Consider the following 16,966-nt stretch of genomic DNA (forward strand, 5'->3'; position numbering starts at 1 on the left):
GAGCACTGCAACAAAAAGGCTGTTTTCTCTCGGATCTCCAAATTTAAAAGCACAAGGAATGATTGTACCACACAAAGTAATGTAAAACATTAAAGGACTCATTCAAAAGTAACAGTTGTCTCATATCATCTTGATTTATTGTCACTGTTGCTAACTTTCTGGCTCAGAGGAGATGCTCCTCCCAAAATGAGTTTGGAGATGATGGGAGTAATAATGAACCCCAGGCCCAAGCTGGGCTCCCCATCAGGCTGAGGGTCTCTCTGGGACCCACCTGGTGACCTGGTGCGCGTTTGGATTTGGAGGATCCCGGCAGGCACACTCTGTGCTTTTGCTCTTTGCTGTCTCCTGCCTGATAAACAACAACTGGAAGCTGATCCTTTCCTTCCACTTTGATGCCAACCTCTTTTTATTTTTAAGTTTCAAAGCTGCACAAACTGAATAATTTAAACAGATGCTGGTTTCTGCCAAAGATGGACATGTATAAGTTAATTTTCCAGCTCAGAATGAGTACAGTTGAATTTGTGACTCTGTCGGACCTCTGCCTGGTTCTATTTTGTATTAATTCGTCTGTTTTTCATTTGTAAATAGCACCTGGATAGCACATTATAATGCTTATTTATTTGAAAATGCTTTTTTTTACATTAAGCACATTAATCTTAAACTGGAGCTCTAAAATGGGTCTCATGGGTGCAAGTGTTGGTATAATTCAGAGGTATTAAAGGTTTATCACAGGATGAATCAGGAAAATCCACCCAAATCAAGCTCACTCTGGTCTTATGCAACTCTGGGTAGCTGGTAAACCAGACCAGGGGCCAGTTTCCTCCTCACTGCTCCTGAGTGGACTAAACAGCTATCCTGAAAGAAAGAGGATCATGCCTTTGGTTTAAAAATTTTTGTCCCCTGGTTAGTCTTTTAAAGAACTTTGTCCTATTTAATTAGTAGCTTTCAAATGTGTTCCACAATCAATTATTAAACAAATAAAGGCCATTGTGACCAGAAGTTTAAGTTTAAGGCATTTAGCTTCTAAATGTAAATCTAAAAATGTGCCCACTAAAAAAAAAGTCTATTTCCCCATATACCTATGTTAATAGGATTTTTATGGGGATTAAGAAATAGCAAAACTACAGAAGCAGAGTTCAGAATCATTGAAAAATACACATTATTTTTAAATCAAGACAAATTATATTTCTTGTTTCAAGCTTGCATTTGAGGGGAAAGTGACTTTTTTCCCCTCCGGTTTAATATGTACTGCTCTTTTGTTTTCATGTATGATTGATCATTATATGTGACTTGCACGAACTATTGGAAAACAAATCATACTGACCAAAATAAGCCAAGGCTGAGAACACAGTGGCTGGGCAGTCAACAAGACCTGACAATATGACAATGTTTCAGGCTTGGGAACTCTCTGGACTGTTTCCTACTTTAGGTAACGGGCTCTGTCCCACAGCTAAACTTGTCTTTCACGTGGGAATTGCTTTTGTCAAAGTGTGAACGAGTAAACAATACCATTTCCCCAGAATGCCAGTTTTATGGAGCCCCGAATGCTCTGAAAACAATTAGTAACCTGGAAGTTGTCAGCCCAAAGGAAAGAATAATCAATTGTATCTTTTACCTATGGCTCTTGTGCCCGGAGTCTTTGTTCATTATAAGTCAGTGTGTTCCTTCAGGAAACAATGCGTTAGGACCCCAGAGCTTGGGAGCCTCCATTTCTAGGAAAGCTCAAAAAGCACATGGAATGGTTGGGGGAGTGCTTTTGAAAGCATGATGAATTGGACATGCAGAATTTATCATTTCCTTTCCCGTAAAATTGCAATTGCAATTTCCATGGAGAGGGAAGGGTCTTTGTATTCACAGAAGATGATTTTAAGCACTTCCACAAGATGATTTTAAGGATGCTGTAATTGTTCACTGTGTAATTAATCCTTCCAGAGAGTTTCAAAAAGAAAAAAAATTCTTTTAAATTAGTTACTCTTTTGAGTGCGGAGTAAGGGGAGGATAACAGGAAAAGGGAAAAGAAAGAGCCAGTGTGGGGAATGAGTGCGATGGAGTGGAGGGCATGAGGCTGGTTCCTCGGTCCCCATTCCAGTGGAGAACAGACACTGTATTCATCGGGCTGGCGGATCTCTGGGGCAGTAACACCGAAAAGTAAGAGAAGAGCCTGGTGGAGCACTCTTTGGCTATTGATAACCAGCAGAAATATTGTGTTATTTCTGATTTTCTCAGTTTGAAGGGATCAGCTCCAGTTAACTTTTGGAAAGCAGCTACCTATAGCCATCAAATAACTTAGGTTTAGAAATATGGGTTTGATGTACTTTTCTTATTTAAAATGTCAAAAGAGATTACTATAAAGCATAAAGTGGGAATTAGATAAAAATGATTCCTTGATTGATTGGTTATTTAGAAACTAGCAAAAAAAAGAGAATTTTCTCATAAGAGAATGTTTTTTTCAGAAATGGGTACAAAGAAAAATATCATAATGCTGTATATCTCAGGCGTGTTTCTGTAAATTTGTACTTAATTTTAAGTCCTATGTTTATTCTGCAGCCTTTCTGCTGTTTCTCTTGTCTGAAGTTTGTGTAGGACAGATAGAGCCCTTGGGAGTTCTTCATGACATTTTTGTTAACAGCAAATGTTCTTGTCTCCATAAGCATTGCTTTCCAATACACCTGTCAGGAAAGCACAATTCTGCCTGTGTTGATGATGTTGCCGTTTTTAGCTATGAAAATTATCTGGGTGCTGGAGGCCCTATATTCAGGCTTTCTTTTTATAATAAGGCCAGTGGGCAATGATAGATTATTTTAGCATTTTCAATACATAGGAAATAGCAAATGTGCTCAGAGAACCTATTAAAAGTATAACTCGGTGAACTGGGTCTGAGTTTTAATGAGAAATGTCAAAGTTGGCTTGCCACTGTAAAAGACACTAAATAGTAAATGATACTATTCTTTATTCTCTTCCATATTTCACTGGCATGTCTAGGGTCTTCCCCATGTAAAACTGTAAAAATTGTAATGATTAAGCATGTTACAAAAATTAAAGATTTTGATAGATGGCTGCATTTTCCACCAGTAAAAGCAATTTGACAGATTGCACAGAATTCAGACCCAGAAATATTCAAATGGTTCTGCTTGGGGGCGAGATAGATGAGGAAAGACACACAGAAACAGGCAAACGGATCATTGCTATAGTTCATTCCACACAATGTTCGAAGCGTTTAAAGATCAGAGCATTTCCTTCAGCATTCTTATTTGACTTCAGATTTCATTTTGTATAAAATGAGAAAAGACTAATGATAAGCTATGGAAATCAAAATTTAATGAGAAATCTGTTTCTTCTAACATAGTTACCCTACCATGTTATACTATATCAACATGTTTAAAAGTTGTATGATAATACACTTTTTAACCTGAGATCTCTAAATTGCTTCAATGAATGCTAATCCTGAGAGTTTCCCTGCAGGAATAAGAGAAAGCTTTGGGGACTTGGCTGAACCCTGCAGGGACATGGAACCAAAGCCATGGCAATGTGTCATCTCTTATAGCTTGTAATCACTCCTAAGCTGCTTTCACAGTTTTAGTACAATAAGATGAGAAAATCAGAAATGGTCAGAGAAAGCTCATAATTGAAACCAGTGATGCAGAATGTGTAAGTTATGCCAAAACTCTTGATTTCTGTTCCAGAATTTGCTACGATGGGGCAAATGGATGACTTGGGAGGGTTTGGGAAAGACATTAGGAGTTGACTTTATTCTTTTACCTTAAAAGCTTGAGTACCCACCTAACTAGAATGTATACACATCAGCAGGACTGACTACTTTATTAAATAGACACTGTACTCATTGGGGCCTTGGGGGTACTGCTGTTCCTATGTGGGATTTTAATGTTGTAATGTATTGCATCCTAATGTATTAAGTTCATTTTGTTGTACTATATTGGTTGGCATTTCATTAAAATAAATTGTATTGTATCATATTTGTATGTTTTAAGAGAAAATAATATAAAATACATTATTGTACTATTATATAGTGCAAAAACCACAAGTCTGTACCTCTGCCTCTTGAATGGATCCTTTGGTGGCTTGCATTTGGGAAGGGAATGGAGGAAAGAAATAATCAATAAAGCTTTCAAAGTTCAAGAAATTCTCCTGTTTGGTCTGCTGCCTTGCAACTCAGGTTACTGACAGCTGATTAACACAAACATGCCCTCACGAACACAGCGATACAAGCACATACAAAGTTATAGTAACTCATCACCACCACGCTATACATCTACGTAAAATGTCAATTCAAACCCATATCCAAAATCATGTTTTTCTTTCTAGTTCCCAAGATATTATGCAAAAAAATCCTTAGGTTTTAGAAATGCTTCTCTCAAAACAAAAAAATGTAAAGAAAGAAAGAAAACAAGTTTGTCACATAAAAAAATCTTTGATATTAAAATCTAAAAATAAGAATTTAGTTCATGATTTTACTCTGTGTTCTAATGAATTCCAATGCAGTGTACCACCTTAATAAAGAGGAAGCAGGAGGTTAATCAGAGAAGAGAAATTTAGGGAACAAATATGAATGAAACCTTATAGTCAAATTTTGCTATTTATATATTTCAAATGTTGAGCTGCATATACAATAAAAAATAGATCTGATGAGTAATAATTCTCTCTCTTTGTTCACTAGATCAGGAAGCACCATACCTCCTGCGAAACCTCAGTGATCACACAGTGGCTGTCAGCAGCTCCACTACTCTAGACTGTCATGCTAACGGCATCCCTGAGCCTCAGATCACCTGGTTTAAAAACAACCACAAAATACATCAAGGACCTGGTAAGAGATGCTTTCCTTGTGTTTACTCTTCATTGTTGTCCCCTTCTTCCCTTAACATTGGCGTGTGCACCCCCCCGCCCCCCTCCCCGCGCACCCCCCCCCCCCCCGCCCCCCCGCCAGCCAGTACAGCTAGAACCACCTGCTGATAGAGCTGCAAGAAACTGGGCTCCGGTTCATACTTACATCAACTTCCAATGAGGACTATTTGAGCCAGGTCCTAGCCAGACCACGTTTCTAACCTGATGGCATCTCCTTTAAACAGTGCATTCAGAAAGAAATGCTAAGAGCCACTCAGGAAAGCTTTCAGTTCACCTTGACGGCAGCAAAGTGTTGTGAGGATTAGTTCCTTGGCTTGAGGGATAGCAGAGCTTTGAACACTTGGCAGATGAAGTTCAGAGTGGATTTATAATCTTTCAAATTCACTTATACCAATTTTAATGATTTGGTTAAAAGAAGAATATTTTAAATAATATTTTATAATACTGGTAAATGAAATCTAAACTAATGGTCATTTGTTCATTTTCCTTCAACAAAAAATATATTTTAAAGCAACTACACTTAAATCAGTAAGTATGAACACCATCTATTGCTTGCCTCATAATTCTATGGTTAAATAAATTTAAAATAAACTTATTTATAATTCAGATTAATAATAACATTTATATTAAAAATAAATTTGCCATTTATTTGCAATACCCCAACGACCTAAATCAAAGAACTGGCAATATGAAGTGGTCCTTAAATGTGAGTCTTCTATTCAAAGTCTCCATTTGAATTTAATGCACAGAAAGGGTTATGGTATAATGACCTTTCTTTCACCCTAATCCTCTAATCAATCACCAGGTTGAGCAGGTTAAACCTCCTAAGTACTAAATATTTCTCAAATCCATCCTTTCCTCTGCTTTCCTATTATTATTCTCTTGGTTTGGGCCCATTATCTATCCTCTCAACATCTTCAGCACTGTCCTAACTGGACCTCTTAGCTCTCTTTTCTCTCTTTGTATCTATTTTCCGCACAGCTGTATAAAATGCAACTGGGAACATGTCACTTCCCTTTTCAAGTGTTCCATTGGCTCTTCATCACAGGACCAAGTTCAAGCATCTGACAGCAAAGGCCCTCAACAACTGCCCCTGACTACCCCTACAACTCTATACTCACCTTAAACTTTATATTCCAGCAAGTGCCAAACTCTCGGAGACCACTGAGAACTCCCGGAGACCACTGCACACTGTGTGCACACACGTTATGGCACTTCAACCTGCTATGCTTTTTCTGTTCCTGTGGCCCCTATCTTCCTGTCTTCCCTTCACCTAATACCTACACATCCCTAAGTCCCAGATTGGGTGTTGACCCTCCAGAAAGCCTTACTTGTCTCCGCAAAGAGGAGACAGGTCCTCCATGAGGCTATTATTTATGAATGTTTCGATTCTCTCTTCCTGAGTTGTATAATCATCAGTTCATATGTCTTTACTATCTTTGCATATTCCTATTGCCCTCTTATATTGTGATGTCTTTTCTGGGTATACTCCCTTACTATCTGTGCATCATCATATCATGTCCCCATCCTGAAGGCAGATAGGGTAGCTTTGTCTTATTTGCATCTTATTTGTCTTTTTATCCTCAAAACCTGGCATAGTGCTTGGTAATCAATAAATGTTTCATGAATGAATGAATGAATGAATGAATGAATGAATGATTTCCAGAAAACCTTAGCTAGTTCACCTGATAGCACAAATGCCTAAACTTGGTGGGGGGGGAAAGGGGCCATATCATAGAATTCTTAAAGCTAAAGGGAGCTTTGGAATATCTTTAGCCTCATTTGTAAGATGTGTAGTTTCATAGAAAACTAATCCCTTCAGGTATTCTATCAAAATAAAAAGATGAATAAATAAATAGCTTGTGAAACCATACCTATAAATGATGTCTTCCCCTTAGAAATTCAGTGTTCACACCAGTATGTTAAGCACCCAAAGAAGTCCTGTACTAAAGAAATCAGGTAAACTATGGTTTCAAGTTCTGTATTCCCCAACTTTCTCAGTCACAAAATGCTCTTCATGAAATGTTAATGTAATATGCTGTGTGATTCTTTGAAGGAAGTAAATTTGACTTAAGTTCTGTTTTCATACTTTGGATGTAGGTTAAAGAATTAGAGTTGACCAATTTTGAAAGCTCAAGAGCATTCTGGGACTAGAAGATGAACAAGGCGAGATAATGTCCTAAGGCAATTACTACAAATAGAAAAAGATTATAAGGTGTTAGGGAGGTCTGAGTCCTAACATTGCCCTCATGGGTCAGAGGATTTGGGCAACTCACACTTTAATCTCTGAGCCTCTATTTCCTTATTTATAAAATTGGGATAATACTGACCACACAGGCATGTGGTGAGGTTTAAATTAATTAATATGACTCAGTTGGCACACTGTCACAACTTAGTAAATGCTACCTCTGACCCACATCATTTATATAGAAATTATTCAATGAGTTGTCAAATGTTAAACAACTCTAAATCCAATAAAGGTAACTTCCTCCCAGCTTTCTTTGATCTTCTGAGGTCCAAAAGAAAAATATGTAAAGAGTCTTATAGAAATTCTTATATAAGATCTTTTCTAAATATTATTCTAATATGCTACTATTAGGATTTATTGAGTTCAACTCTACTAAGTTGTCTATTTTATCTCCCTTCCCCTTTTTTTTACCCTTTAAAACTACTACAGCTCTTTGGAAAGGGATGTCTTAATTTTCTGAAGATAATCTCTTATGTGCATATATATAGTATTTAAAAAGTTTTATATGATTTCACTGAGGCAGTGAATTCAACAGCCAATGCAATACATTCTGTGACTATCACACTTATGTTCATGCATGTAGATATCTTCAGATATACCAATTCTTTTCTTTTTTTTTTTTCTTTCTACAAACCTCTGAGTAAAGATTACAGGTAACCAAAGTGATAATCCTTGACTCACTGGTTGTTCCAAAGCAGAAAAGGAAAAACATTGAGATCACAGCCTTAAAAAGACTGAAAACTAGTCCATAATATACTAAATCTTTGGAAAGCTAGATTGAGTTTAAAAGCTCTGAAAATAAACTACATTCTTTAGAGACTTGAGAGGCATCTTTTGTATTAAGCCTGGCAACTCAAGAAGAATGTATATACTGACAGTATTTTAGTGACCTTAGATCACTGATAGAACGGGCCCATTATCACGTTATTTGTTAAATGACAACTTACTCTATTCCAAAGAAAATAGGAGAGAGGAAGCAGGGCACACATGAGAGCTCACGCTCTAGAGCCACATTTCCTTTCAGGAAAACCTTGCAGTGGGGCACAGCCGTTCTATAGAAGAAATGCAATTTTAAGAAAGTGTTATGAAAGCTGAGTAGTAAAGTCTTGGGCCAAAGGGCATCAAACAGAAGCAAAAGAGATCCTCAGCACACAGGCCCAGGAAAACATGTGCACAGGGGACATGAGGCGAGTCCACCAGGGCAACCAGATGGAAGAGCCCAGGCACCCTGGAAATCGTGCTGCCCGGCGCTCCACAGAGCGCACTCTGCTGCCAGCCTGGCAGCTCCAGCCCAAGTGCAGGCTCTCTGGGCCTTTCCCACTCACTCCCGCTCCCACACAGTCAGTCTCTCCCTCCCCTCTCCCCACTCCGCCTTGGGCCAAAGACTGCCTTCACTAGGGACCCTTCTTTCCCACTCCTCTTCTCTGCTGTCTGGGTTTAGTTTCAGTTCCTGTCACAGAGCACATCACTCAGTTGTTCTCTTGTCTTATGTGTGCTTATTTTTAAAAATATATATTTTTATTGATTTCAGAGAGGAAGGGAGTGGGAGAGAGATAGAAACATCAATGATGAGAGAGAATCATCAATTGGCTGCCTCCTGCACCCCCCACTGGGGATCGAGCCCGCAACCCTGGCATGTGCCCTGACCGGGAATCAAACCATGACCTGGTTCATAGGTCAACGCTCAAGCACTGAGCCACGCCGGCCGAGCTCTGTGTGCTTATTTTTAAAGCCTTTGTAGTTAGCTATAACATCTTAATACACTGACTAAACAACAAAGATGGATTGAGCATTCGCCAGACACCACGGCACTGTGTTAGGAGTTTTACAAATATCTCATTTACTTTCACAAGTGTCATCTGAGGTGGGTAATATTATTAGATGCATTTCACAGTCTGTTTTAACTTAGCAAGCGCTTGTCAGGTACCTGGTTTCATTCCGAGCACTTTATTAATACTAATTTGTTTGCTCCTCAAAACAATTCTATGAAGTTTGCTAAATTGTTATGCCTGATTTACAGACCAAAGGATGAGGGAGTAGAGACAGAGAAGAGGAATAAATGGCTCAAATCATAGAGTTAGTGGGTAGGTGACCAAGGCTCATGCCAGAAGCATGACTGTGGGGCTGTGCGCTGCACACTGAGGCTGTGCAGCTCAGCATTGCCTCACATTAATCACGGAAGGACAGACAGGTACTAGTTTTAAATGACCTCATGTATTTAAAACAATAAATATCTTCTCGTTTCACCCCTTAAAGACTGAGCTTCCTAAAGACTACAGTTTAATTTTTAAATTTACTAATTTTTAAAAAATATTTAGAGCATTTTTTAAAGCATGGACATGCCATATATAAGGTTAAAAATCACTTTGAACCCAAATCTAATTACTTTTCAGTTTTAAAAGATCCAGAATGCATTCCGTATTAGCCCAACACTCTTCTACTCATTCAACAAACATTAATAAGACACACTTTGTGTCTGGTGCTGTGCCAGGCTTGGTGAATACAGCAGTGAACAAGAAAACTAAAATCTACCCTGACCAGTGCACTCAGTGGTTAGAGCGTCAGCCCACACTCTGAAGGGTCACGGGCTCAATTGCCAGTCAAGGGCATCTACCTGGATTGCAGGTTTGGTCCCAGCCGGTCGGGGCATGTGCAGGAGGCAACTAATCAAAGTGTCTCACATCAATGTCTGTCTCTCTCTCCCTCTCTTCCTCCCTTCCTTCCTTCTACTTTCTCTGAAAAAATCAATGGAAAAAATATCCTTGGGTGAAGATTAACAAAACAAGCAAACAAACAAAATACTAAAATCTGAATAACCTAATATCTAAAGTAATTAACTCGTGGGTTTAAATGCATGCAGCTTTTTCAAGCGCAACCTTGTGTGTTCTAACTTATTCCTTATCATCATGTCAATTGGGCACCAGATTTAATGAGTCTAAAAATGGAATAAAGTGAATTAACAAATGGGACAATAGAAATGATTATGGCTCAATCACAGGATTAAAATACAGAGAATGGGCCCGGGCCGGGTAGCTCAGTTGGTTAGGGAATTGTCCCAATACTCTAAGGTTGGGGGTTCAATCCCTGGTCAGGGCACATACAAGAATCAACCAATGAATGCATAAATAAGTGGAACAACAAATATATATATATATATATATATATATATATATATATATATATATATATATATATTTTTTTTTTTTTTTTTTTTTAAAATACAGAGAATGGCAGAGAGTTAAAGAGGAAATAAGAGAAAATATGCAAGAAGTAATAAAGGTAGGAGAACCTCCACATTAAAACTGAGTAAAGAAGCAACTGGTAACTATTAAGAGGGATTAATGGGGTGCAAAGAGTTGAAAAAGGACGGTAATCTGAATAATATTTACTTTGAAGAGACAGGTGAAAAGAGAATGGACCAGCTAACATAAGTTAGCATAACGGACTGGGCATAAAAGAAAAATGTAATGTGAATGGACCGATACCAAAAAAGGCACCACACAAGAGTTCTAATTGGAGATAAATTCTAAGTGACAGAGGCTGCTTTGAGTATGATTTGATTCTTAGGGGTATAGAGACAGCAAAGCTCTTTTAAGAAACATGTCAAAGGTGTGCATCCAGACTTGGAACAATGGCATGAGGTTGCGGTTCAATCCCTGGTCAGGGCACATACAAGAACGTATGAATCCCTTGTCTTCATTACTTCTCCAGCCACCTGCCCAAGGGACTAGCAGTTCCTTCAACAATCACCTTTCTACTTCATACTGCACAGATTCTCCAATGAGGCCCTGACTATGTTTAAAGGACATATTGTGTGAGCAAGGTATGCTGTTGGCATCTTCCTTCAGAGTTGGCACTGTGAGGAGTCAAGATATGTTTGCAAAGCGGATAAAGGCCTATCTAGCCTGGGTTTACACTGACACAGAATGAACCATCTCACAAACGACTGTACAGAGAAAAGTGGGTTTCTAAAAAAGTGATTAAAATGGTGAACTAAATAACAAACTCTCCTCTGAAAATATTTAAGAGAACAGAAGGCAATATTGACCTGCGATGTTTTTAGTCAATCCTGCCTGAACTCCCCAAAACTCATCAAACTTTTACTTAAACTAAATTGCTGTGACAGCAAAACATTTTCAGAATACTTTAAGATTAAAGCAGTAAGACTGGAACAACAAAGAGTTTGGAAAGAATAAGTTCTGTCTGAAATAGACTGTGGACATTGGCTTAGTTACTAAGTCTGCTGTCTGTTGACATAGCTCTAGATACTGAGGACTCAGTAATGAATAAGGCATTTATTGCTCTCCAAGAGCCCACAGTGAAGTGGGCAAGTAAGAAAGTCAGTAAGTTACCACGAAATGGTAAGTGCCAGAGCAGAGGCATGCACGAGGTGGTATGAGAGGAACAGAGAAGAGGCCGAAGAGCATCAGAATGTGCCCAGCCGTTGTGGCTGAGTGGTTGAGTGTTGACCCACAAACCAGGAGTTTATGGTTTGATTCCAGGTCAGGGCACATGCCGGGTTGCAGGCTCGATCCCCAGTAAGGAACATGCAGGAGACAACCAAATGATGATTGTTTCTCATCATGGATGGTTCTATCTCTCCTTCTCCCTTCCTGTCTCTGAAATCAATAAAAACATTAAAAAAAAAGAGAGAGAGAGAGAGAGAGCATCAGAAGGTGCTTTCCAGAGCAAATCAAGTGGCCAGGTCAAGAAAGTAACATGTGCAAAGTTGCTGAGGCTTATCATGAACTGTCAATAGATCAGTATGGTTCACACCAGAGTTACATTTAGGGATATAGCAGGGATAGAAATTAGAGGTCTCTGCTTAATAAAAATATAGCAGCATATCACCATGTACAACCTCTAAGTCAAAGTTGTGTCTAATCTACCTAGAAGAAGAAGGGATCATGCCAGACCAAATATCAAAATATATTCTCAAGTAATCATAACTTGTGTGGGGTAGATAAAGAGGTCATTGTGAACAAATAAAGAACCTAAAAACAACACATACAAATATATGGAAACTTAGCATCTGACAGTACTGACACCACAACTCAGTGAGAAGAGAATAGATTATTGAGTAAATTATCCTGGGATAATTGGCTATTTACATGGTAAAAATCAGATTTCTACCTCAAACCAAACACATACCCCCTTTTTCCCCAAAAAAATCCAGGTGAATTAAAGACCTAAGTGAGAAAAGACAGAAATCTAAGTAGATCTTTCAAACAGAATTTTATTTAATTTTTAGAAGAAAGCATATTAGGGGAATACTTCATATCAGAGGAGAAAAAGAAATTTTTAAACAAGTAACAGAAAGCACAAGGATAATGGAAAATACTGATAAATTTTACTATGTTGTCATTTTAAAGGCTTTTGTATTAAGATTTCACCATAAAGAAAGTTTAAAACTATTCATGGAATTGGGAAAACTTAACTTATTTAACCAACAAAACATCAGTATCCAAAACATATGTAATAAAACTAAAATCATTGAGAAAAAGACAAATAGGTTAATAGAAATATGGGCAAAATACATGAACAGGCAATTCACAGGAAAAGAAGCCTGAATGGCCAACAAAAATGGAAAAAGATGTCCCACCTAACTAGTAATCAGAGAAACATAAATTAAACCCACTGCAAGATGCCATTTCACACCCATCATTTTGCCAGCAATTAAAATATCAGGAATTCCAGTCACGATAGCAGATTAGATGGACACTGTACTCAGCTCTTCCCATGACCACATCAATATTACTAAATTACAGAACAATCAACCTGGATAACCATCTGAAGACTAGCTGAACAGACGTCCTATAACTAAGGATATAAAGAAGCAACATGGAGAACAGAAAGAGGGGAGGAGATGCAAAACTAGCTGGCCCCACACCCCCGTGTTGCAGTTGAGAATCCTGAGGCTTTTCTCAGCTGCAGAGGTTCCCCCTGGAGGGGGAGGGTCTCAGCCCCATGACAAGCATTCCAGCTGACACACCAGTTTTGGGAAGAGGAGCTCACTTGGCTGAGAAAATCAGCAGGGATTCTGTCCTTTGAGCTAGCCAAAAGGCTGCTGGAAACCCAGGTGCCCTCTTAAAGGGCCAGCACACAAACTCACCTACAGGCACTCACCTTAGGTTCTGGTGGAAGGATAGTGGCTCAAGGGGTGCCAGAGACAAAGGGAGAAAAATTGAGTTGTGTGGCTTTGGGGCAAGGGCTGGAGGGATGGCCACTAATGTCCCTGTGTTAAGCCCTCTCTCCACACAACCAAATCTGAATCTGCATTAGCCTGTGAACTCCACTACCTCCTCCCTGATTATTTCCTGAGACCCCGCCCCACCACAAAGGTCTGCAGGCCCCAGGCAGTGGCAGCTGACCTTGGTGTACCCTTAGATTTTTTCTGTGTAGCCTCACACCTAGCACTGACACCAAATCTGATCTAGTTATTGATGAACACCACTTGCCCCACCCTGGGAACTCCCTGAGGCCCTGCCTTATCCAGCCCAGGGCTCTTTCAGCAACAGAGCCTTATGGGTAGCCAGCAGGCAGTGGCAGGTCTCAGAGTGCCTTGGGTCTTTTACTGCCCTGTTCCTGGCCCAGTACTGGTTGCAGCCAGTCTCAGATCACAGCATGGCCCCTCCCACACACATCCAGGCCTAATACAGGCAGCTCCCAACCTCTGATCACTTTGTAGCTACTAACAGATAGCTTTGGACCTGTCACAGGCAGCATCTGAGGTTGACCTGCCCCCAAGTCCTTCCCAAGAGGCCCCAGAACCAACATACCCAGGTGCCAGCTTCAAAACAGAAAACCACCTAATTAGCTTCATAAGTGGCACACCCGAAGGGAGGTCTCAGCTGGGGCACATCCTGCTCTGTGGAGTCAGCCTATGACAGCAGCTTGTACACTATGATTGTGGCCAATCCTCACAGCCAGCAAGCCTGAGGATGCCAATAGAAATCAAGACACAACTACAACAGAAGGGAACACACAACCTACACAAGGGACCTTCCTGGATCACTCGGCTCAGGTGCTAAAGGAGACTATGCCACTGGGCCCCAGAGGACACTTACTACATAAGGCCACCCTGCCAAGACTTAGAGACATAGAAGATCTAACTAATACATAGAAACAAAGAGAGAGACAGGTAAAATGAGGAGACAAAGAAACGTGTCCCATATGAAAAAAAAACAACAAGAGAAATCTCCAGAAAAAGAACTAAATTGTAGTGTCCCACGTTTGGGCTTCAGTTTGTAGTGAACCCCTTTCACGTCCCATGTGGTTCAGGGTTCAGGTTCAGGGTGCATAACTGTTCCAATCAGGGTAGCTAAATGGATTAGAAAATAAGACCCATATATATGCTATCTACAAGAGATGCACTTCAGATCAAAACACACATGCAGACTGAAAGTAAAGGGATGGAAAAAGATATTTCATGCAAATGGAAATATTTAAAAAGGGCTCGGGCTCTGGAGGAGGCCGCACGCAAATGAAAGAGACTAGAAAATATTAATTTGGAAATATTGGGGGCCAGGCGGGAGCCCAACTCAAGGGGAAGGACTCCGCTTTGCTCTGGCCTAGCAATCCCTTTTATTAAGACTATGGGATCCACTCATAGCTCTAGCCAGTCAATTCCAGTAATAGCCAATCAGCAAGGATTTACATAAGATTAAAAGGTGGAGGTTGCTTTAGCTATCATTGTCTCAACTAGACCATGGGTGGTTGGCTCTGACCTTTCAGAGCTTCAAGGTTGACCAGCCTTCCAGGTTCCTTGTCCACACCTCTCTGCTAGTGAAGACAATGGGTGGCTTCCAACACTAAATGACATGGAAGCAAGTAATCTACCAGACACAGAGTTCAAAATACTGGTTAAAAGGATGCTCAAGGAACTTAAAGAAAAATAGATAAACTTGGTAAGAACATCAACAAAGAGATAGTAAGCATAAAAAAGGACATATAAACCATAAGAAAGAACAAATCAGAAATGAAGAATAAAATAACTGAACTGAAGAATATATCCTAAAAAACTCAAAACACCAATCAGAAAGAATATATGCACCCCTATGTTCATAGCAACGCTATTTACAATAGCTAAGATCTAGAAACAGTAGATGAGTGGATAAAAAAGCTATGGTACATTTACAGGATGTAATACTATGCAGCTGTGAAAAATAAAGATCTCTTACCCTTTGAGACAGTATGGAGGGACCTGGAGACTATTATGCTAAGCGAAATAAGCCAAATCAAGTATCACATGATCTCACTTATATGTGGAATGTAATGAACAAAACAAACTGATGTACAAAGTAAGTCCAGAGGCATAGAAGCATGGTACAGACTGACAGAACTCAGAAGGAAGGGTAAATGGGAAGAGATTAAGCAAAGAACTTAAAGACATATATGCATAGCCCACGGACACAGACAATAATGTGGTGAATGCTTGGGGTGGGGTGAGAACCGGATGGAGAGGGGCAATGGGAGAAAAATGGTAGACACCTGTAATACTCTCAACAATATGAATAAGTAAGTAAGTAAGTAAATAAATAAATAAATAAATAAATAAATAAGAATACACTGGAAGGACTTAACAGCAGATTAGATGCAGCAGAGAATCAAGTCAGTGATTTGGAAGACAATGTAGCAGAAAACACTCAATCAGAACAGCAAAAAGGAAAAATAATTTAAAATTTGACAATAGCCTAAGGGACTTCTGGGACAACATCAAGAGTAACAATACTGGCATCATAGAGACACCAAAAGGAGAAGAGAGAGAGCAAGGGATTAAAAATCTATTTAAAGAAATAATGGCTGAAAACTTCCTTAACCTAGCAAAGGACAAAGACATACAAGTCCAGGAAGCACAGAGTCCCAAACAAGATAAACCCAAAGAGACCCACACCAAGACACATCATAATTAAAATTGCAAAGGTGAAAGACAAAGAGAGAATTTTAAAAGCAGCAAGAGAAATACAGTTATTTACCTATAAGAGAGCTTCCAAAAGACTGTCAGCTGATTTCTCAACACAAACTTTTCAGGCTAGAAGGATTAGCATGAAATATTCAAAGTGATGAAAAGCAATCAAGACTACTCTACCCACTAAGGTTATTCATTTAAAATTGAAGGAGTGATAAAGAGCTTCCCAGACAACAAAAGGCTAAATGCGTTCATCCCCATCAAATCAGTATCACAAGAAATGTTAAAGGAACTTATTTAAGAAGAAAAAAGATAAAAAGGAACATAAATATGAATAATAAAATGGCAATAACAGCATTCCTATAAATAATTACTTTGAATGTGAATGGATTTACTGCTCCAATCAGGGTACCTGAATGGATTAGAAAATAAAACCCATATATATGCTATCTATAAGAAATGCACTTCAGATCAAAACACACATGCAGACTGAATGTAAAGGGATGGAAAACGATATTTCATGCAAATGGAAATATTTAAAAAGCTGGTGTAGCAATACTTACATGAGACAAAAATAGACTTTCAAACAAAGGCTATAATAATAGATGAAGGACTTTACAAAATGGCAAAGGGATCAATCCAACAAGAGGATATAACACTTGTAAACAGTTATGCACCCAACATAGGAGCGCCTAAGTATATAAAGCAAATAGTGATGGAAATAAAGGGAGAGATCTACAGTAATAGAGTTATAGTAGGGGAGTTTAACTCCTATTGATAGCAATGGATAGATTTTTCAGACAGAAAATCAACAGGGAAACAGTGGCCTTAAATGACACATTAGACCAGATGAATTTAATTTATATGTTCAGAGCATTTCACCCCAAAGCATTAGAATATGCATTCTTTTCAATTGCACATGGAATATTTCCCAGACAGACCACATGTTA

At 39.1% G+C, this 16,966-nt stretch overlaps 1 protein-coding gene across 4 annotated transcripts in view; it reads left to right on the forward strand.

Moving 5' to 3' along the window:
- Nucleotides 1-16,966, forward strand: part of FLT1 (fms related receptor tyrosine kinase 1) — a 215,233-nt gene that overhangs the window by 110,661 nt on the left and 87,606 nt on the right. For 3 of the 4 annotated variants that reach the window (XM_080658492.1, XM_080658494.1, XM_080658493.1), the window contains one exon: nucleotides 4,676-4,822. In XM_080658492.1, the coding sequence (XP_080514618.1) occupies nucleotides 4,676-4,822 (147 nt within the window). Of the gene's footprint in view, nucleotides 1-4,675; nucleotides 4,823-10,332; nucleotides 10,388-16,966 lie in introns of all 4 variants that reach the window. The other variant, XR_013960060.1, reaches the window with a different exon arrangement.

The sequence above is a fragment of the Plecotus auritus genome (genome assembly GCF_963455305.1).
Source record: "Plecotus auritus genome assembly, chromosome: 3".
NCBI classification, from domain to species: Eukaryota; Metazoa; Chordata; class Mammalia; order Chiroptera; family Vespertilionidae; genus Plecotus; species Plecotus auritus.